The sequence below is a fragment of the Bos taurus genome, chromosome 18 (genome assembly GCF_002263795.3).
Source record: "Bos taurus isolate L1 Dominette 01449 registration number 42190680 breed Hereford chromosome 18, ARS-UCD2.0, whole genome shotgun sequence".
Lineage (NCBI taxonomy): Eukaryota > Metazoa > Chordata > Mammalia > Artiodactyla > Bovidae > Bos > Bos taurus.
This window is the reverse complement of record NC_037345.1, coordinates 10448497-10469516: the sequence shown is the minus strand read 5'-3', so window position 1 is coordinate 10469516 and position 21020 is coordinate 10448497. Positions and strand designations below refer to the sequence as shown.

The following is a 21020-nucleotide window of genomic DNA, read 5'->3' as shown; positions in this document are numbered from 1 at the left end:
CCAGTAATACAAGGGCTCACGTGGATGCTGAAACGTTTATACCGTGACAGGGTTTCCCCTGGAAGTGACCTGGCTTGTTAGAGGCTTACAGCGTGGGGAGCATGGGGCTGTGCCCACAGGAGAAGGGAACTGGGGCCCATGCCCTCGGCAACCGCAGCTCTCGGAAGGGAAGGGGAGCCCAGGCGAAAGGGTGACCCACCCCTGCTGGGGAGTCAGGCCTGGGCCCGTGCCCGCTGGTACAAGAGCAGAGGCTCAGTCCAGGCCAAATTCAATGTCCTCCCGGTTTTCTCCTGCCTCGGACCCCAGGCGCTCCTCGGGCTCCACCTCAGACTGGACTTCATCCTTCTCTGGGCCGTTTCCTACAGATTAGGCAAGGGGTGGCTCAGTGTTCTGGGGAAGTGTGGTCAGCCCTCACCCCTTCCCGTGTGCCGGCCTCAAGACGGCCGCACAGCGTGGGTCAGAGCAGGGATCGTGTGTGCCAAGGGCTCCCCATGTTGGGTTCACAGTCAGGGAGCATAGTCTCGGCACATGGAGCTACCCCCGTGTGCTTGTGAGCAGCAGGCACTAACCAGCCATCCCAGTGGTGCCTCTCTCTGGTCACGGGCTCAGGCCCCCAGGCTGGCGGGCTGGGTGGTGTGTGGCGAGTGGCTTCTCCTGCCCCGCCCCCTGGGTACTGTGGGCGCTGCCCGCACCTGCTGCGACTCCCTTCCCAGCGGGCACGTCTGTCCCCCGTGCCATTCTGGGCACCCATGTGCGCGGCACCGCCCTTGGGCCAGCTGCTGCCCTGGCCTCGTCCCGTGTGATGAGACTGGCGCCACTGGTCCCCTCCTTCCTTGGTCGGGAAGGGCCGAGCCTGGGGGTGGTGGGGGAGGAGGGCGGCCTGGCAGCTCCTCAGCTCTTTGGCCAGTTACGCTGCAAGCCGCCCAGGTGGGAACACGTGCTCGCAGTGTTCTGGAGTCTCTCCACAGTCTCTGGAGAGGCTGTGAATGACCCGCCACCACCACTGAGAACGTGGGATTCTGACGACAAAGGCCCAGGTGGCCACTGCTCTGGGCTTGGGTGGTCCACTGTCTGTTTCCCCACCAAGAAGCTTTCGGCCCCTGTGACCTTGAAGGTCAGGGGACATTACCTGGAGCGGGGGCTGGAAGCAGGTCTCCATCGCTGTCCTCAGTGCATGGGGCAGGCACGGCTTCCCCCTCGCAGACTGGGGGCAGGGGCGGTGGTCCTGAGGGCTCCTCGTCATCGCCCAGCTCCTGAATCAGCGGGCGAGGGACCTCACTCGCTTTCCTTTGGGTTTCCGGGTCCCTCTCTGGTGCCACTTTAAGTATGTCTGTGAAGGGCGTCTCGGTCTCCACCCTCCAGGAAGTATCCTTGGGGACTGCAAATATACTGGAAAGCGTGTCCGAGGATGTGTTTTCCAGTGCTAGGAGTGAGATGTCGTCCATGTCAGGCTCGCTGGCGTCGCTCAGGCTCGAGATGGCTGTAATCTTTGGAAAGCACTGCTCCTGTTAAAAGGAAAAGATGTATTGAGCCATGCTGTTTTCACACTGCTGCTGCTGCTGCTAAGTTGCTTCAGTCGTGTCCGACTCTGTGCAACCCCATAGACGGCAGCCCACTAGGCCCCGCCGTCCCTGGGATTCTCCAGGCAAGAACACTGGAGTGGGTTGCCATTTCCTCCTCGTCCCTAAAGTGCATGCTGCTAATTCTGCGTTTCTGTCCAACACACTCTGGCACCACATCAGGACAGCCCCCGGGAACACAGCGCTGACCCCAAGGTGGTCGTGAGCCCTGCGGCCAGGTCTCCACTGGCGCCCCCTCCTCCCTCAGGTCTCCATGGGGCACAGGCCCACCCTCTCTGCTCCTGCTGCACCAGCCCCCACCTGGGTCCTGAACCAGGCATCTGTGAGCCCGGGCTCCTGGCAGGCTGCGCTTGCACCGGCCACCTAGCCCTGCGTTGGTGGTCAGGCCCCCAAAGAACTGGGTTCTGTGTCTGTGTCCTTGCTGTGATCACTGGCTCCCGCCCTGACATTACGCCCCAGGCTTCTCTCTCTCCTTCAGGCCCCGAGGGGCTCTGGTAATGTTGGGGGGAGGATCAGGTCACCTCATGAGACATCCACATCGGGCCCCTGCCCTCTCCTCCCTGCTCTCTCCTTTCCCTGCCTGTGTGTCACTGTCGTACTGGCATTCGCTAGATGAACACACAGAAACGTCAAGGACAGAAAAACCCCAGGTAATGATGTACAGTACATGGTTATTAAAGATCAGTGATAAAAGATGTGTTCCCAAAAAAAATCCCAAGTGGCTAGTTGTAAAACCTCAGAGAAGAGAGCAGCAGTAAACCTTTCCTGAGGTTGAGGTAAAGGCCCCGGGCGTGTGAGGCATCAGGCAGAGCCTGCGACTCCCTGACATACTTGGTCATCCACGGGGCTGGGAGAGGAGGAGGGAAGCGGAACTGCGGGGGTGCAGGTGAGCTCACCCTATCCCGGTCGCCCAGAGACTCGCCGGCATTCACGTCTTCCAAGTCGGGCAGGTCCTGGAAGAGGAAGTGACCCTGGTCAGCAGTAGGGTGCGCGCTCAGCATCCAGTCCTTGGAAGAGACGTGGCCACCCCACCAACCAACCACAGAGTGTGGAGGGGCCCATGGAGCAACCGAGACGCTCGAGCATGTGTGCATGCAGCACACTCACGTGGACACTTGAGACCCGTATACGTGCGGGACACGTGTGGCCACTTGAGCCACGTGTACATGCAGCATACACGTGGCCACTTGAGCTGTGTGTACAGGCAGCACACACACTCTAGGTAACACTCCAGGTACCTGGATCTGGTCAGTGAAAGAGCTTTGTAAGGCGTGACGTGTTTCAAAAATTTCCACCTCGTTCTCCACTTTACTTTGGTATTACCCAGTTCATCTGGGGGGAATCGTATCTCCTACATACAAATAGGGTCCTAGGACCTAGGACCCTACCTGGCACAAAGTGAGTCTCTCTCGAACCTTTCCCAAAACTCGGGTGGGGAGGCGGCGCTTTCCTGTTTTGTGTCTTGGGGTATCTTCATCTGTAGCACCCCAACCTGCTTGTGAGGCAGTCAGATGCCTGGACTCCAGAGCCAGCCTGCCTGGGTTGCTGTTCCTGCTCCACCATTGTCTGGCTGTGTAGCCTTGGGCAAGGTGCTCTACTCTTTATTTCTCAGTTTCCCCGTCTGTAAAATGGGGATGATAACCTACCTCTTAAAGTTACTGGAAGGGTTAAATCAGTCAGTACAAGAGGTATTTAAAGTGGTGCCGGACAAAAAGGAAGAACAGTCGGTGTTAGCGTAGCGTCGGGGTCCTGTATGTGGTGGGTTGTCACACGTTAGGGCTGAAGCGCCCACTTCTGTTGTATCTATATTAGGCCCACTCAGAAAACTGGAAACGCCACTCTGAATGCTGACTGTGCTCAGTTGAACCTTTCTGAGCCACGTGAAATTGTGAAGTTGGGAGTGAAACATGAGTGTAGCAGTTTGTAAAGGAAGCGGGCAGAGGGCAGGCAAAGCCACGCAACACGGTCTGAATGGAAGGACCTCGCTTGTGGGCAGAGAGATGGCTGTCCTCTGGGGAAGCAGGGTGTAAACCTAAAGATGGGGGGACCAGCTCCTACTCCTCACCCCCTAAAGCACAGTTCCCGGGGGTCGTGCCAAACATGCATATCCCCAGGGATGCATTCTCGCGGGCACAGCTTGGAAGGCTGTCATCAGAGTGGACAGGCTGCAGGGAGGAGGACCGTTCCCAAGGATAATGATCGGGCCCAAGGTCAGGTGGCCCCCCTGAATCGGCCCTGGGGGACAGGACGCAGGACAGGCCAGGAAGATGGGCAGCTGTCCCGAGAGCACGCAAGGCTCTGCTGATTAAGTGTAGCTTTCCCAGCAGTTCCGTCTATGGCCAGAAGGAGCTGCTGAGTGGGTAACTTCTCGTGGGGAAACGTTTCAAGAGTTTCGTAGATGTAATTCAAGGGGTTCGTCTGGCCAGCTCTCTCGGTCTTGAAGGCACACAGGCATGGATTCCCCACCGCCCACCCCCAGGAGGGCTTACTGACTGCAGATGCTGAGCACTGGGTCTAGGTGGGACCTCCAGGGGAGGCCACGCGAGCCAGCCCACGGGCCCCACTGAGCTCAGGATTCAGAAGGTTTGTGTCTGATCAGACACTGACACCGGCTATGCCTCGCGTGCTCCTCTGCAGGTGCACGGGCTACGTACGTCGATGAAGAGCTGCTCCTTCGTCTCCAGTCTTGTGGCCTCCAGATTTTCAGCTCCATCGGGCTCTGTGCCTGATGCACTTTCAGTGGCCACAGTTTGGGGAGCCAATTCTAAGGACAACAGAGTTACAGTAATCTTGGAGTCTGTTTCATACACAACAGTCAGACGGGCAATTGCAGTTAGGGTGGATTCCAAGAGAAAGGACAGAACCCTTGGGTCTGAAGACCTCCAGCCCTTGTGACAAGAACTAAGGAAAAGGTTATGTGTGAAAGGGAAGGGAAGGGAGAGAGCACCCTCTTTCTACGGCCTGGAGATGGAAGCTCCAGCCAAGAGTCTATGCAAAACATGCAGGAACCTTGGAAAAAGCATGATCGCTCGACTAGGAGATGAAGAAAGAAGGGCCATGGCATCAGTGGGCAAGTTTCACAGCTCCTCCTGCTGCAAGAGTGTCAAGAAGACCTGCGCCATCCTTGCAGGGCTGCCCAGGGAATGTGGGGTCCAGGCGGGGCTCCTCTCTTCCCCTTAGTCCCCCCCTGCTCCTGCCCGCTGCTTCCTCTCCAGCCTCGGTCATCAGAGATGAGTGGCCCCGCTCTGCTCAAGTCATGCCAGTCCACTGTCCACCTTGGGGACTGACTAGGCCCAGTTTGACTCAAGAGCCACACTGGGGCACCCAGTTAGAATGAAACAAGCAAGTGGATTTAGAAGACTTAGTGTCAAAAAGAGGAACCTATCTCATGAATAAATTCATGTTGATTTAAATTATATTCTAGGTGTGTGTGCTCAGTCGCTAACCGGAATCTGACTCTTTGTGACCCCATGGACTGTAGCCCACCAGGCTCCTCTGTCCATGGGATTCTCCAGGCAAGAATACTGGAGGGGGTTGCCATTTCCTCCTCCAGGGGATTTTCCTAACCCAGGAATCAAAACCGCATCTCCTGTATTGGCAGGCAGATTTTTTTTTTTACCACTGCGTCACCTGAGAAAACATATTTTAGGTGTTCTGGGTTCGATAAAATACACTGTTAGTGTCTTGCCCATTTCTTTGAAACACGTTGGACCTGATACTGGAAACGCACTCCGGGCTCCCCTTGTGGTCCTGTTGTGAGGTGGTGTGCGTACATCACCTTACAGACTGAGCAGTCAGGGTGGAAGGCAGTCCGGGGCCCCCAGTTGGGAGCTGCCCCAGGTATAATGCACCTGTGCTTCCTCGACCACCTACCTGCCCAGGCAGCTCTGGGGCTCGCTGGCAGGACCTCAGAGGGGAGCACCCCTTTTGGCTCCCCGACATCCAGAGGCAGCTCCTCCAGGAGGCTCGGCTCTTCTGGCTTCTCCGGGAATAGCTCATCCTTGGCCTCGAAGCTCTCCTTGACAAACTGCTCTATCTTCTGCCTCGTATCCTTTTCCTGAGGCTCTTCCTCTCCTTCCACTTCGGCGTCCACGTCCCCAGCACCGGCTGGTGTGGGCTCCTCCCCTGAGCACAAGTCCACAGGTGAGCTGGGATGGTCCTAGGAGGACAAGGAAGGACCCGCAGCGAAGGCCGAGGGTGGGCAGTGGGGACCTGCAGCAGGGCGGTCATCAGGGTGCTGGATAAACAGGCTGCACAGCCACCAGGGGGATGCCCAGCACATGCAGTGCCCACACTGGCCCCTGGAAGACTGTACCAGGTGCTCTCAGGAGATGCGGGCTGAGGGACTGGCCTCAGGGCCACGATGTTTGCCCTGGCTTTCCAGCAGGTCAGCAGCGCACACGTGCGCCAAAATGTTAATCAACACCCGACGTGAGGAGATGACACAGGTGTTCATTTGACCATTGTTTGAACAATGTCCTAATTAAACGTTGGAAAAGGGGGGGAAATGCATACAGCAGGAGAATGTCTATTTTATGGGAATGTGAGTGGGCAGAAAGCAATCGAGCTGTGCCACTTTCTTCTATTAAAAAAAAAGTATGCACTACACTCATGAGGAAAAGCCAGGAAATGCTCACACTGAACGTTAAGCAGTTCTTGCTGCAAATTCTGTTTGACCCTTGCTTGTCTGTGTTTTCTGTGTGTAGTGTAGTCACAGTTTGTATTTAGGTGAAAAACACTGTCATTTAAAAATACACATGGAGGACTTCCTTGGTGGTCCAGTGGTTAAGACGCCTTGCTTCCACTGCAGGGGGTGTGGGTTCGATCCCTGGAACTAAGATCCCACAAGCCAAAAAAAAAAGGAGGTGCACACAGAGCCCCTGACTCTTTCCTCTTGCATCTAGGAAGAGGACGGGGTTCTTATTAACGTGTCTTGAGCACTGTCCTCAAGTGAGGTCGAGGGAAGACGGATCCATAGGCCTGTGAGCAAAGCGTTCCCGCCCTTGCTCCCACCCCAGGATGAATCTCAGTGGAGCTCGGGGGGGCCCTCCTGTGTCTCGGGCTCACACCTTGCTCCTGGCTCGCTCTCTGCCACTTCCTCTCCTCCGCCTGGCGCCTGAGGGCCGCCAGGGCCTCGATGCTGTCCGTGATCTTCTTCCGCTCTCTCATCTCCCACTGCTGTCTCTCCTCCTTCTCAGCTGCATACCCTCCCCGGGCCCAGGCCTCTGCGCAAGCTCTGTTTAGGAGGATTAAAAACAAAAAACAAACCCCAGACCCCAAAAGTCAGAGAGGCGGTGGGCGGGGGGGTGGGGTGCTGAACTGTCACAGGTTAACAGTAAATCCAAAACATATACTCTCTGACCAAACTTGCTCTTTTTCCCCAAAATCAAACTAAAGGCACAGAGGGCATGTGACTCTAAGGAGACATACTAACACAGGCACAGTTTCATCTTGAAAGTTCTAGTGGTTTGTAAAGCCCGTCTGGCTATAAGGTCAAAAGCACGTGTGACAAAAGCAAAAAAAAATAAAGCGAACTCCACCAAAATTAAAAAGGGGTGTCATGTAAAGAATCCCGTAAATAAAAGAACCCACGGAAAGTGAGAAAACAGCTGCAAATCAGACCCCTGACTGGGGTTGTATCTAGACTACATGTAGACCTATTACAGCTCACACAAAGTCTACACAACCTGAAGATGGGCAAAGGTTAAAAGAAACTGCACTGGGAGAAAACACTCGGAAGAAAGTTAACCGCTAGATGGCTTGCCATCTAAAACATACAAAGTGTTTTAAAAGTGGACAAAAGAACTGGACCCCTCACCAAGAAGTTAGGTAGAAAATAAGCTCATCGTTGGGTGACGTCAGGAGAGTGCAAACCTAACCACTTGACACCCAGTGGATCGGCTAAAAGCCAGAGCGCTGACAACACCAAAGGCTGGGAGGATGTGGGGGCAACAGGAGTGCTCCTTCATGGCTGGTGGGAATGCAAAATGGAGCAGCCACCTCGGGAGACAGTTTGCCAATTTCAAAGCAAAGATCATCTTACCGTATAATCCAGCAATCATGCTCCCAAGTATTTCTCAAATGAGTTAAGAACAAATGTCCACACACACACACACACACCTGCACATGAATATTGATAGCAGCACTGTTCACGACAGCCAAAAAGTGGAAGCAACCCTAATGTCCCTCAACTGATAAAACATGGCCTTCCCAAACGGGAGATTATTTCACAGTGTTATTTTGGAAGCATTTACTGACGCAGGCTGTAATGTGGGTGAACCTTAAAAATATGCTCAGTGGAAGAAGCCGGTCACAAAAGACCACGTATCGTATGACTTCATCTATATATAATGTCCTGAGTAGGCAAATACATATTGGCTCAGTGGTAGATCTGAGCCTGCCAATGCAGGAGACACAAGAGACATGGGTTTGATCCCCGAGTTGGGAAGATCCCCTGGAGGAGGAAATGGCCACTCCCATACTCTTGCCTGAAAAATTCCATGGACAGATAAGCTTGGTGGGCTATAGTCCGTGGGGTCGCAAAGAGTTGAACATGACTCATCACACAGCACACAGCATATGCAGTGTCCAGAGTAGTCTAATCCACAGAGATAGAAAGTAGCTTTGTGGTCGTTGGGGCTGTTAGAGGTGGGTTGGGGAATGACTGCTAATAAGTAAGGGTTACTTTGGGGAGTGATAAAAGTATTTTAGAATTGACTGTGGGGGTGGTTGGACAACTCTGAATATACTGAAAAACCATTGAATTGTACACTTGAAGTGAGCAGGCTGTTCTAGGGGCCAGAGATAAGTAGGTTAACATAAGAGATTACATGGCTTTCTCTACTAGATCTGCCCTTCTATGGGGAAAGAGACTCTAAAAGAGGAAACAGGTATGTCAGAGGCAGATGTGTCCTACCAAAAGAAATCAGGCTAAAGAGACACTAGATGGAAGAGGCAAAGGTGTGGCTTAGATAGGTGGCTGGTCATGGAGATCTTCGGAAGGTGACAGGTGAACAAACACCTGTGAAGATCATCCCAGGTTGAGAGGAGGTCAAGGGCCCAGTGCGGAACAGCTGGAGGGTGCTGAAATGAGGCTTCAAACCCAAGTGAAACCAGCTCTCGAAGAGGAGTCCTGCTATATTGTCCAGGGGTCTCCCTGCAAAGGGCCCAGCTCTTACACGTTCCTGCTGGTCGCGCTGCCCCAGGGTGCAGCAGGGAGCTCACATTCCCTGCCCCGCCTCCCGCCCCGCCCCGGGACAGCCGAGAGTTCCCATTGGTTCTCTCCTGCTTGAGTTCCACCTAATACTAACAGATACTCACAAAGACCTCGAGGTCGGTTTTGTCTCCACTTTTCGGAGACAGCCTGAGGCTGGGGAGGTTGGCAAGCTTGACTAGGGGCATAAGACCTGCAGCTGCAGAGCTGGGCTTTGCAGTCCGCCTGCAGGCCCTGCACGCCCGCTGTCTGCCTTAATGCCCAGGGCTGGGTGCCAGGGAACTGGGAGCATCTCGGCCCGACTGCGCACAAGCAGGGATCCTGGCTGTCTCACCTGGACCGGGTGGAGGCTCTCCCTTTGAAATTTGTGTTAGTTTGACTAAAATTTGTGAGTTCAAGTGTGTTTTTAAATGTCGGGTAATTCAAGCTTCAGATTGCACTTCCTTTCAGGCCATCCCAGTTACTGAGGTTTTATTCTAAGCTGGAATGAATAGCAGCCTCAATCAAAAGGTAAATTAAAAACCCAGATCAAAGCAGTGATGATACATATGGCAGCCCCGGGTTCAATATTCCCGATATGCAAAGAGCTCTTAATGAAACAGAGCTTCCCTGGTGGCTCAGATGGTAAAGAATCTGCCTGCAATGCAGGAGACCCGGGTTTGATCCCTGGGTTGGGAAGATCCCCTGGAGAAGGAAATGGCAACCCACTCCAGTATTCTTGCCTGGGAAATCTCATGGACAGAGGAGCTTGGCGGGCTACAGTCATGGGTCACAAAGAGTCAGAAACGACTGAGCGATTATCACTTATGAATCAATACGAAAAATCTCCCCAAAAGGAAATTGGAAAGAGGTCATGAATGCAATACTCACAGAGGAGGAAACTTTAAATGTTCGACAAAGGTGGTAAAAACGATCAAATTCATCTGTTACCCCAAAATGCAAATGACGTACTATCTTCATTCATCAATTAACCTGGCTACATTTTTTTTTTAACATGGCTGTGTCTGGGAAAGTTATAAACGATACAAACATTCTAGAAACTATAAGTGCCTTTTAAAAGTCTTAAACTACAGTCTTTAATCCAGCAATACAACTCAGAATTCCACCCTAAGGAAATAACTAGCCATGGGATCAGAGACTTTATATAGAAGGATAATTATCAAAGGATTATGAAAAAAATCCAGGAATAAGTGCTTAAAACAGAGAATTTCCTATTATAAACAGTCACGTAAGCCATTAAACTTACCTCACTGGAATATATAAGAGACGTGTGGGAATGCTCAAAAATCAGAAAATTTAAAAACTTACCTGTTGAGCATGCTCAACTGTTACATAGTGTTACTAAAAGGCTTTTTGCTCCCGTACCTGTCCTTGGGAAAAACTGGTCTGTCATCCAGGTATGTTAAGTGTTTTAGCCGGACGGTGAGTATCCTTCGGTAGTTGGGGATGTTCTTAATCACCGGGTTCCCCATCAGATTCAGCACACGCTGGAAGCACACAGGCAGAACCACATTAGGCACTGAGAAACAGATGCAGTTAAAACATTTCACTTGTGTGTTGCGCTGAGAAGAAATACAAAGACAGGGAGTGTCGACATGAAATCTTGAAGACAGTCTCAGAGAAGCCGGGGCTGTCACTGCTCCTGTGCCATCAGAACCGTCCTGAGAATCGGGTATCCCTTTCTCTACTTGAACTTGAACTCTCACTGTCCTTCCAGAACAGTGCTGGAAAACCTTCCTGGAGCCTTTCCCTAGGGTGGTGATTTTGCTCGCCCAATCTCTTTTACTGGAACTAATCTCTGATTGATCGTTTTTCTGTCCTTCCCAGCCAGGACCCGTTTTAAGAAAATGCACACGGCTGCTGGACAGATAAGAGACGGTGATCAGGGGACAGGATGCAGAGCACCCTCTAAGCTACCCCGAGGCTCCTTCTTGCCAGGCTTACAGGTCTCCTGGACGTCAAGCTGGGACTAGGAGAGGGACAGCGCAGAGCAGTGCCAGTGTGCCGTCCCCCCGTTCTTAAATCCTGTCACCTCCTCTCCAGGAGGGGGATCTGTCAAGGTGACATGTGGGTGAAGCATTTAAAATGGGTTTGCCTAAGCTGGTGAAATGGTTTTTGTATCTAAATTGCTTTCTGTTGTTGGAGAAAATAAATACATTGTGAACTGGTTAGTTTAGCATTTTCCAAACTTCATTCTCATCTGGCCGTCATGGTTCTTGTCACATGTTCAAGTGACCTGTCCTGTAGGGCTGGGTGTCGGGAGCAGTGCGCCCTAGGGGCGGGCACTAAACAGCTGTGCACGCACGTGTGCACGTGTGTGTGGAGAATGTAGAAGCCACCAGAAAACAACCACGAGACAGACTGTTGTTATTTCCCCCCAACCCCTGCCTGCAGCAAACTCATCTGCTGCAATCCTAACCCCAGCGCCTCAGAATGTGACTGCATTTGGAGACAGGGTCTTAGAAGAGGTGATCAAGATTAAATGATGTCACTGGGGTGAGCCCTGATCCCATAGGTCCTTGTACAAGGAGGAGATTGGGAGACAGACTGTGAAGGCCACGTGAGGACTCAGGGAGAAGATAACTGTCTACACGCCAAGGAGAGAGGCCTCAGGAGAAAGCAAGCCTGCCCCACACCTTGATTTAGGACTTCTAGCCTCCGGAATAATGAGAAAATAAATTTCTATAATTTAAAACACCCAGCCTGGTACTTTGTTATGACAGCCAGGCCCCCCAGAAAAGGATTACTATTCAGCTGTGTATTATCATGCCATGTGCTAGTGACTACGTGAATGGTAAACTAGTTCTTGGTGCCAGTCTGCTCTGCAGATTACTCCTGAACTATGCTCTCCTAATATCAATAACCTCAGATATGCAGATGACACCACCTTTATGACAGAAAGCGAAGAAGAACTAAAGAGCCTCTTGATGAAAGTGAAAGAGGAGAGTGAGAAAATTGGCTTAAAACTCAACATTGAGAAAACTAAGATCATGGCATCTGGTCCCATCACTTCATGGCAAATAGATGGGGAAACAATGGAAACAGTAATAGACTTTATTTTGGGGGGCTCCAAAATCACTGCAGATGGTGACTGCAGCCATGAAATTAAAGGACACTTGCTCTTTGGAAGAAAAGTTATGACCAACATAGACAGCACATTAAAAAGCAGAGACATGACTTTGCCAACAAAGGTTCGTCTAGTCAAAGCTATGGTTTTTCCAGTGTTCATGTATGGATGTGAGAGTTGGACTACAAAGAAGGTTGGATGGCAAAGAACTGATGCTTTTGAACTGTGGTGCTGGAGAAGACTCAAGATTCCCTTGGACTGCAAGGAGATCCAACCAGTCCATCCTAAAGGATATTAGTCCTGAATATTCATTGGAAGGACTGATGCTGAACCTGAAACACCAATACTTTGGCCATCTGATGCGAAGAACTGACTCATTAGAAAGGACCATGATGCTGGGAAAGATTGAAGGCAGGAGGAGAAGGGGGTGACAGAGGATGAGGTGGTTGGATGGCATCACTGACTCAATGGACATGAGTTTGAGTAAACTCCGGGAGTTGGTGATGGACAGGGAGGCCTGGCGTGCTGCAGTCCATGGGGTCACAAAGAGTCAGACATGACTGAGTGACTGAACAGAACTAAACTGATGCTTTCCTTACTGTTTTTCTTTTAAATGGATTCACTTTTCCCTCGCTTACCCAGGCCTTAAGCAGGAAACAATGACCTGAGGGTTTTCGTGTGCTATTTGGAAAATATTTTTTCCTAGTACACATGACAACACATACACACTGAATAGCAAGGAAATGGTCCCAGGCTGCTGGGGTTGAGGCTAGAGGATACAGGAGCTGCCTGCAGGGGCTGCCATGGGCTGGAAGATGGGAGCACTCAAGCACCCAAATTCAAATGACAGAAAGGTTAAGTCACTCCAAATACTGTATCTTTAAATCTATCTGTCCACAGTGATAAAGAAAAACCCTTCACTGTCATCTTTAGAGGTCCCTATGTTCTGGATCCATTTCTCTGAAAACTGATACATAAAAAGAAAAACAAAGACGTCTTCATCCCAGTGTTTTCTGCATACACTTTACACTAGGGATGTAAATTGTTGATGAGCAAAAGTGCTCTTTGTGGAAGCATCGCCGCTAAGAAAGGCAGAAGGAATGAGAGAATTAGAATATGATCCCTGAGCGACTGCTAATGAACTCACACAGGGAGGCAGTGTGCCTGGGAGCTGTTGGAACAGTCGGGGGAAGGGAGGCCAAGAGCTGGATCAGACTGAAGCTGGATCAGACTGACAGCAGTCAAACCCACTAGTGACGCTTAAAGTCACAACAAGAGGCAACCAGGTGTTACACTTGCCCTGACTGATGCCACAGCTGACCTCAGGGTTGTATTCTGAGCCTGGATCTGACCAGGCCTCTGGCTCCATCATCATTTTACAGGAGATACTGGAGACAGCAGAACACGTTAGACCACACCATGAGGATGCAGTCAACTGAATCCAGGGTGTGGCCGACATCCAGAGGGACCCGGTTTCTTCAGCAGATTCTTGGCGGGGGGGTGGTGGCGGGGAGAGGAAGAGACAAGCGGGGAGGGCTGTGATGAGATGCATAATCCAAATACAATGTGTGGGTCTGGTTTGGATTGGTAAAATCTGATGGTCTTAAAGCTCGACATTCAGAAAACTAAGATCATGGTATCCAGTCCCATCACTTCATGGCAAATAGATGGAGAAATAGTGGAAACGGTCCCATCACTTCATGGCAAATAGATGGAGAAACAGAGGAAACAGTGAGAGACTATTTTTTTGGGCTCCAAAATCACTGCAGATGGTGACCACAGTACTCTTTGAAAGGAAAGTTATGACCAACCCAGACAGCAAGACATTCATTTGCTAACAAAGATCCATCTAGTCAAGGCTATGGTTTTTCCAGTGGTCATGTATGGATGTAAGTGCTGGACTATAAAGAAGTCTGAGTGCCAAAGAATTGATGCTTTCAAACTGTGGTGTTGGAGAAGACTCTTGAGAGTCCCTTGGATTGTAAGGAGATCCAACCAGTCCATCCTAAAGGAAATCAGTCCTGGGTGTTCATTGGAGGGACTGATGTTGAAGCTGAAACGCTAATACTTTGGCCACCTGATGCGAAGAGCTGGCTCATTTGAAAAGACCCTGATGCTTGTTAATATTGAAGGTGGGAGGAGAAAGGGACGACAGAGGATGAGATGGTTGGATGACATCACTGACTCAATGGACATGAGTTTGGGTAAACTCCAGGAGTTGGTGATGGACAGGGAAGCATAGCATGCTGTGGTCTGTGGGGTCACAAAGAGTCAGACACAACTGAGCCACTGAACTGAACTGAATCCAATGGTCAAAACACATGCTTGAGGCAAATGGAGAAAATTGGACATAGACTGGGTATTAACTGTCATTCTGATACTATTTTAGGTATAATAACAGTACTGTAATGATGTTTTTAAAAAGTCATTATCTGTCAGGAATACACACTGAAATTGTAGGTGAAATGACACAGCATTTGGCATTTAAAACACAGCAGCTAAAAATAGAGAGGAAAAGTGTGATGGGTGTTCAGAAGGCGGGGAGAAAGGAAGAGGGGAGGGAGGGGAGAAGAAAAGAGATTTGCTGCCTACAGAACACAAGGGGACACAAGTTGTGTCCGGGGGCTTGTCCCCCACCTCCACTCCCCACCACGCAGCACGCAGGGTCTTTCCCGACCAGGGACTGAACCCATGCCCGCTGCCCTGGGAGCTCGGAGTCACAACCACTGGGCCACCAGAGAAGTCTCTGGTGTGAGTGTTTCTTTCTGTTTTTTGTTTGTTTGTTTTTTACCAAGTCAGGCATGCTCTCAAGAACCCTCAGGATCTCGGGGTCGCTCAGCTTGTTGTGGGAAAGGTCAAGGACGCAGAGTCTGGCACACTCCCTGAGATGCTGAATGTCCTCCACGGTCTCTAAGTGGTTGTGCGCCATCTGGAGTGTGTTCAGGACTGGCAGGCAGGCTGGAAGGGGGAGTGGACAGAGGTGAGTGACATGGGCAGCAAAGAAAATGTTTAGACCCACTTGCAGGGAAGAGCGGTGAACACGAGTCTAGACAACGACACCATCGCCAATACCCCCACGCCCACCACCCCCACCCCACCACCGCCACCAGTAACCACCAGCCATCAACCACCAAACACCACCCCCACCACCACCACCACCACCCCACCACCCCACCAACCACCAACCCCACCCCACCCCAACCACCAACCACCACTCCCATCCCCACCCCTACCACCCACCACTAACCATCAATGCCACCCCCACCCCCCACCCCACCCCCACCCCCACCCCCCCACCCCCCAACCACCACCCCCACCACCCACCACCCACCACCAACCCCCACCCCCACCCCAACCACCAACCCCCACCCCCACCCCACCCCCACCCCCAACCACCAACCACCACCCCCACCACCCAACACCCCCACCCCCACCACCAACCACCACCAACAACCAAGCACCAACCACCACCCCCACCCCACCCCCCACCCCCACCACCAACCACCAACCATCAACCCCGCCACCCCCACTCCCACCACCAACCACCACCACCCACCACCACCCCCCCAACCACCAACCATCAACCCCACCCCACCCCCAACCAACCACCACCCCAACCCCCCCCTTACCACCAACCCAACCATCAACGCCACCCCCACGCCACCCCCACCCCTACCACCAACCACAAACCATCAACCACCACCTGCACCACCCACCACCACCAACCACCAACCCCACCCCCCACCACCACCCCCACCCCACCCCCCACCACCAACCACCACCCCCACCACCAACCACCACCCCCACGCCCCACCAACCATCAACCACCACCCCCACACCCCCACCCCCACAGCCACCCCCACTACCACCCACCACCCCCACCCCCACCAGCCACCACCCCACCCCAAAAACCAGCCACCACCCCCACCCCCACCCCCACCCCCAACCCCACCACCGCCGCTGCCGCTGCGGTGGGTCCTTCTTACAAAGGTTTTCGATGGTCTTAATGTAGTTGTTGCTGATGTTGAGAGCATCCAGTTTCTGCAGAGGTTCTAGGTTCTCAATCTTATGGAGCAAGTTCACTTGTAAGAAGAGGCAGCGCAGTTCCGTCTGGGCCTCGAGATTCTCAATTTTCTGGATGCCGTTGCACTCCAGCCAGAGGCAGCGCAGCCCCGTGTACTCTTCTAGGTTCTCAATGCGGTCAAAGCCTGGTGGGAAGGAAGTGGGTATTTGTTGGGCTCCCACACACACAGAGGCACAGGTCTCACCGTCTTTTATGCCTACTCGCCTTGGAGAAGGAAATGGCAACCCACTCCAGTATTCTTGCCTGGAGAATCCAATGGACAGAGGAGCCTGGTGGGCTAGGGTCCATGGGGTCACAAAGAGCCAAACACGACTGATACGACTCAGCACGCAGGCACACACGCCCAGCATCCACACATTCCTCCTTAGGCACACCACCGCCTCTTTGAGAACACCGAGTCCTGATCCTTGCCCCGTGGCTCTCTGCAGGGAGCTGGTCGTGCTGAGCCACATGGGGCCAACCTTTAGGAACCCTGCGGAGCTTTGGCTGGCTCTACTGGAAAGAGGTAACTTTCTTCGAGAATTGCCAGCCTGGTAGGGGGGAGCCTAACTTCCCTTCTCGCCTCGGAGTAGGTGGGAGTGAGGCAGGTGCCCTGCCTGAAATGAATGAGCACAAGGGAACGCAGGGCTTCAGAAGGGGGAGAGGCAGCCTCGTGAAGACATGTGGTGAGAAAATCCAGTGGTACCTGAAGCCACTGCAAACTTCGGGTCTGGCTTTCTGGTATGGCTCAGTTTTATGAGCCACGTTTAAGGAGAGGAAAACCAACATTTTTGTTTCCTTGAGTGACTCGTTATAGATTTGTACTTCACGGTTCGTCTGCTGTTGCCAAATGTTTTGAAAGTCATTTGGTTGCCTGAAAAGTTTTAACCGGAAGTTTGTGGGTTTTTTTTTTTTTTTTTTGGCTGTGCTGGGTCCTAGTTGTGGCATGTGGGATCTAGTTCCCCGACCAGGGATCAGACCCGGGCGCCCTGCGTTGAGAGTGCAGGATGTTAGCCACCGGGCCACCAGGGAAGTCCCAAACCCAAAGTTTTTATGAAGAAAGGGTGAAAGCAACGGTGAGGCAGAATCACCCGACTAAATCATTCCCAGGTCCTGACCCTCAGAAACAGTATCAAATAATAATTTCCTAAGTTGGTAGGCATGGGGTTAATTTGCTAGGCAGCAGTAGATAATATAGGCACCTCTCTCGTCTTCTTCTTCCCACCTCTTAAATACGGGTCCCCTGGGGTCTGCCCTCCTGTGTCATCTCATCACTGCTACACCTAGACACTGAGAGGAGGATTTGGGAGGGGGCAATGTGGATGTGAGGAGACCAACTAGGGGTCCTTCCCCACCTTTAAAGGATATTGCAGCTGCAGCCCTCCGTGAATCTCCCTGGCACAGTGTGAATCTCCTCATGGTGGCCGACTGTCCCCCAAGACACCAAGAGCATCCTCAGCATATCCATCTTTGTATCTCCAGCACTGCGCCCTGTGCCGGCCCACAGAAGGCTCTCAGTAAACTTTTACTGAATAAAGGGCCACGTGGATGGCCCAATGAAACAGGTTGACCGTCCCAAATTCAGCATCAACCGGGAGTTATTGCTCTGCTTTGTCACTGCGAGGAAGAGCCCTGTCTATGAACCTGAACTTAAGTTGATGTGTGACCATTGGACACCACCACAGTCCTTCACAATGTGTCTCTCCCAACTGCAGAGTATTTACATGTAGTTAGTGGTCTGGGAAACTATGAGTCCTTTAGCAAATACAAATAAAAGATGCCAGTATGTTTCCCTGGAACTCATATAAACTCTAGTCATGTAAGACTCTTTCTTCCAAGAAATGTTATTGCTTTCCCATGCATCTCCACTAAACCTTGAAATTTCTGCTTAAATGTAAGAACTCTAGATGATCCCTGTGAGTAATTCTTTATACTGCTAGGCCTTTCCATCTGACACAAGGTACCTCCTCCACCCGATCCTTACCTTTATAGTGTAAATACAGCGTATCATTCAGTGCTGGGGTAATGTAAAGCTTGTGCTGCTTGCAAAGCTTTTGCAGAAACTTTTTAGTCATTCTGTCGAATGAAAAACATGAACGAGAAATTGATTTCAGTTTGTCAGCTGTAAGATATATCCCGTAAATTCTTTGCCACATCCATTCCGTCTCCAAATTCCACAACCTTCTGTATGCCTGATGACACTGCTTGTTTGTAGCTTTCAGGGCCTCATCCAACATTGTGAATTTCAGCATTCTTAAAAATTGCAGTGTATGTTCTTATAGAAATATCTTTGTGTCATCAAGAACTCCTAATGTGTGCCTCTCTCCAGGTTTGGCATTAAAGTTTAATAGATTGCAGTTAGTTATGCGACTCTGACTCATAACTAACCATCCTGACTCTGCTACTAATCCTCAGACAAGGGGCTGTCTAGTTAATCTTCATGAGCCCCAATTTCCTTATCTGGACAAAGGGGTGATCATCACATCTACCTTAATGTGTAAAAGTGTGCTGGGAGTGGTGGCAGCACGCCCACGTACCTGGCGCCACGATCCTCCTTGTCGGCTCTTTGGTGTGCTAAGCGACCATCTGACCAGCTGTCACCACTCTGCTTCTGCTCACTGAGGCAGGAAGTGTTCAAAGGACCCACACACGTTTCCTTAGGATCATTCATTTCTGTAAGATAAGAGATTGGTTCTGTAGAGAGCAAGAAATGTATAAAAAAAATTTCCCTCTACTTCAACTTGATGAATAATTGTCTGCTTTTAGTGTACAATCAGTACTCTTTAAATGTATCACAATTTTTAAAGCATTGTTAAGGATTATGAGAATTTCACTTCTAGGCAGATCTTTGAAAAAAGCTCTTGTACAGATGGACAAGCGGATGTGTGCAAACATACTCACTTCTGCATTATTTGTAATAGCCAAAACCAGTTAACAATGCAAATGTCCATTCACAGGGACAGGTTAAATAAAGCAATGGGTCATTATTCTGCCTTGCAATAGAATGCACAGATAGGGAAAGAGAGAGACAGACATGACTGAAAGAAGCCACACAAAATTCTAGAGGAGGGGAAAATGGAATGGGACTAGAAATAGTGGTGGGGTAGGGCAAAAAACATCAAATATATCTGAAATATTCTCTTTATCTTTAGAAATATTTATTTGTGCTGGATCTTAGTTGTGGCATGTGAGATCTTCAATCTTCATTGTGCCAGGTGGGATCTTTAGTTGCGGTATTGTGAGATCTAGTTTTCTGACCAGGGATTGAACCTGGGTCCCCTGTGTTAGGAGCATGAAGTCTTAGCCAGTGGACCACCAGGGAAGTCCCCCAATGCATTTAATCTTAAGAGCTGTTTGCTGCTGCTCTCTGGGTGTCCCTGTAGACTACCTAGAGATTAAACATTCTGTGTGTGGGATCATGTCTTACAGTTCCCCATTTCCCACTGCGTACAACACCCAGCTGCAAGAGGCACCAGATGATGGTTTGGGGTAATAAAGAATGTGTGAGTGTGAAAGTCACTCAATCGTTTCCGACTCTTTGCGACCCCATGCACTATACAGTCCATGGAATTCTCCAGGCCAGAATACTGGAGTGGGTAGCCTTTCCCTTCTCCAGGGGATCTTCCCAACCCAGGGATCGAACCCAGGTCTTCTGCATTGCAGGTGTATTCTTTACCAGTTGAGCTACAAGGGAAGCCCAATAAAGAATAGGTGCTCAATATATATAATAATTGATTGGTTATATTAATGCCAAAACTACCATTTATTACTGACCCACTGTATGCAAGTCACTCTAATTATAACTATCCCGGCTTGCGGAAGATGAGACTGCCCTAGAGAGCGGTTAAACTCTGGGCAAACTGCCATAAAACTGGCAAGTTGCAGAGGGGTAGTGTTAGCCCAAAGTAACTTGCTCCAAACTGTGTGTCCATAGCACAACATGGCTTCCCTGTAGCAACTCATACAGGGCTTGCCTGGACAGTCATTGCTTACAATTGTTGGCTGGGTTCAAAAAATGAAACACAAATCAAGCAGTTTCTTTATCAGTCCCTAAAAGGTTTCCCTTATGATTGAAGCCAAGCAACAGGAGAGGCTATCTTCTAAGCCTATTCAGGAAAACTTTGGTGAGGAGTCACCAGGTGATCCCAGAAACACCAGCTCGTCATTCACTCTGTCCACCACAGATCAGGCACTGGACTGGACACTGCCAATTCATTTCGGGTGTCTGCCCTGACATAGCTTGCCATCCAGAGGGAGAGAGAGCCTTTGATCTTACATGGTGAAGGAAATGAAGGGATACATTCAAAAGTTGGGTTGTGAAGGGAATGGTGTCTTGGGTGAGGGCTTGGGCTCTTGGCGTCAGACTGTCCAAGCATAAGTCTGTTCTACCATTGACTGGCTGAGGGTAATCTGTTTGGAGCAAGTTCTTTAACTTCTTTAAGTTCCAGGTAAATTATCTGTGGGACCTGGCAAGAGGAGTGCCTACCGCAGAGGGTTGGCCTATGGTTGGAATGTGGTGAGTGCATGGTACATAACCTTCAGTGAGTGTGGGCCGCTGCTGTTATTATTTTTTGGCCGCGTCTTGTGACATGCAGGATCTTAGTTCCCCTATCAGGAATGGAAACCCATGCCACCAGCAGTGGAAGCTTGGAGTCTTAACCACTGGACCGCCAGGGAAGACCCTGTTATTATTATTACGGTTACTGCTGGCAGTGAAGACCAGGTATGTGGTGCTGGGCGCAGCCCGTCGTCCCCCTCGCCTCCCTGGGGCGGTAGTCTGCACCTTCCTTGCGGCCACCTTCGCCTGCGTTCCCGTGGTCACCAGCCGACTCCTCCACACCAGGCTCCTGCGCGCACTCTTGCTCCGCTACCCCGTCCACCACAGGCTCTGAGGCCTCGGGGTGCATGTTTATTTCGGAAACACCGAACACCCCGTAGCAGTGGGAGCCCGGTTCTGCGGGATCGCTATGGCCCCTAACCCACCAGGCCGCTGGAGCCCGGGTCGTTGGCGGCCCAACGCTTCTCTGGTCTCCACGGCAACCGCTGCACACGCGCACTCGGGCGGGCCTGAGCGGCGGAACGCCGGGGGCGGGTCCA

The 21020-nt window shown here is 51.2% G+C and overlaps 1 protein-coding gene across 1 annotated transcript; it reads right to left on the bottom strand.

Moving 5' to 3' along the window:
- Positions 1–150: 150 nt before the first annotated feature.
- On the bottom strand, positions 151–20874 carry DNAAF1 (dynein axonemal assembly factor 1). The gene is given in 12 exon segments (NM_001035345.2): positions 151–359; positions 1130–1505; positions 2477–2533; positions 4235–4344; positions 5454–5705; positions 6650–6816; positions 10159–10280; positions 14652–14818; positions 15847–16068; positions 17908–17999; positions 18461–18596; positions 20707–20874. Coding segments are annotated over 12 exon segments (1932 nt in total). The 5' UTR covers positions 20831–20874; the 3' UTR covers positions 151–252.
- Positions 20875–21020: the final 146 nt, after the last annotated feature.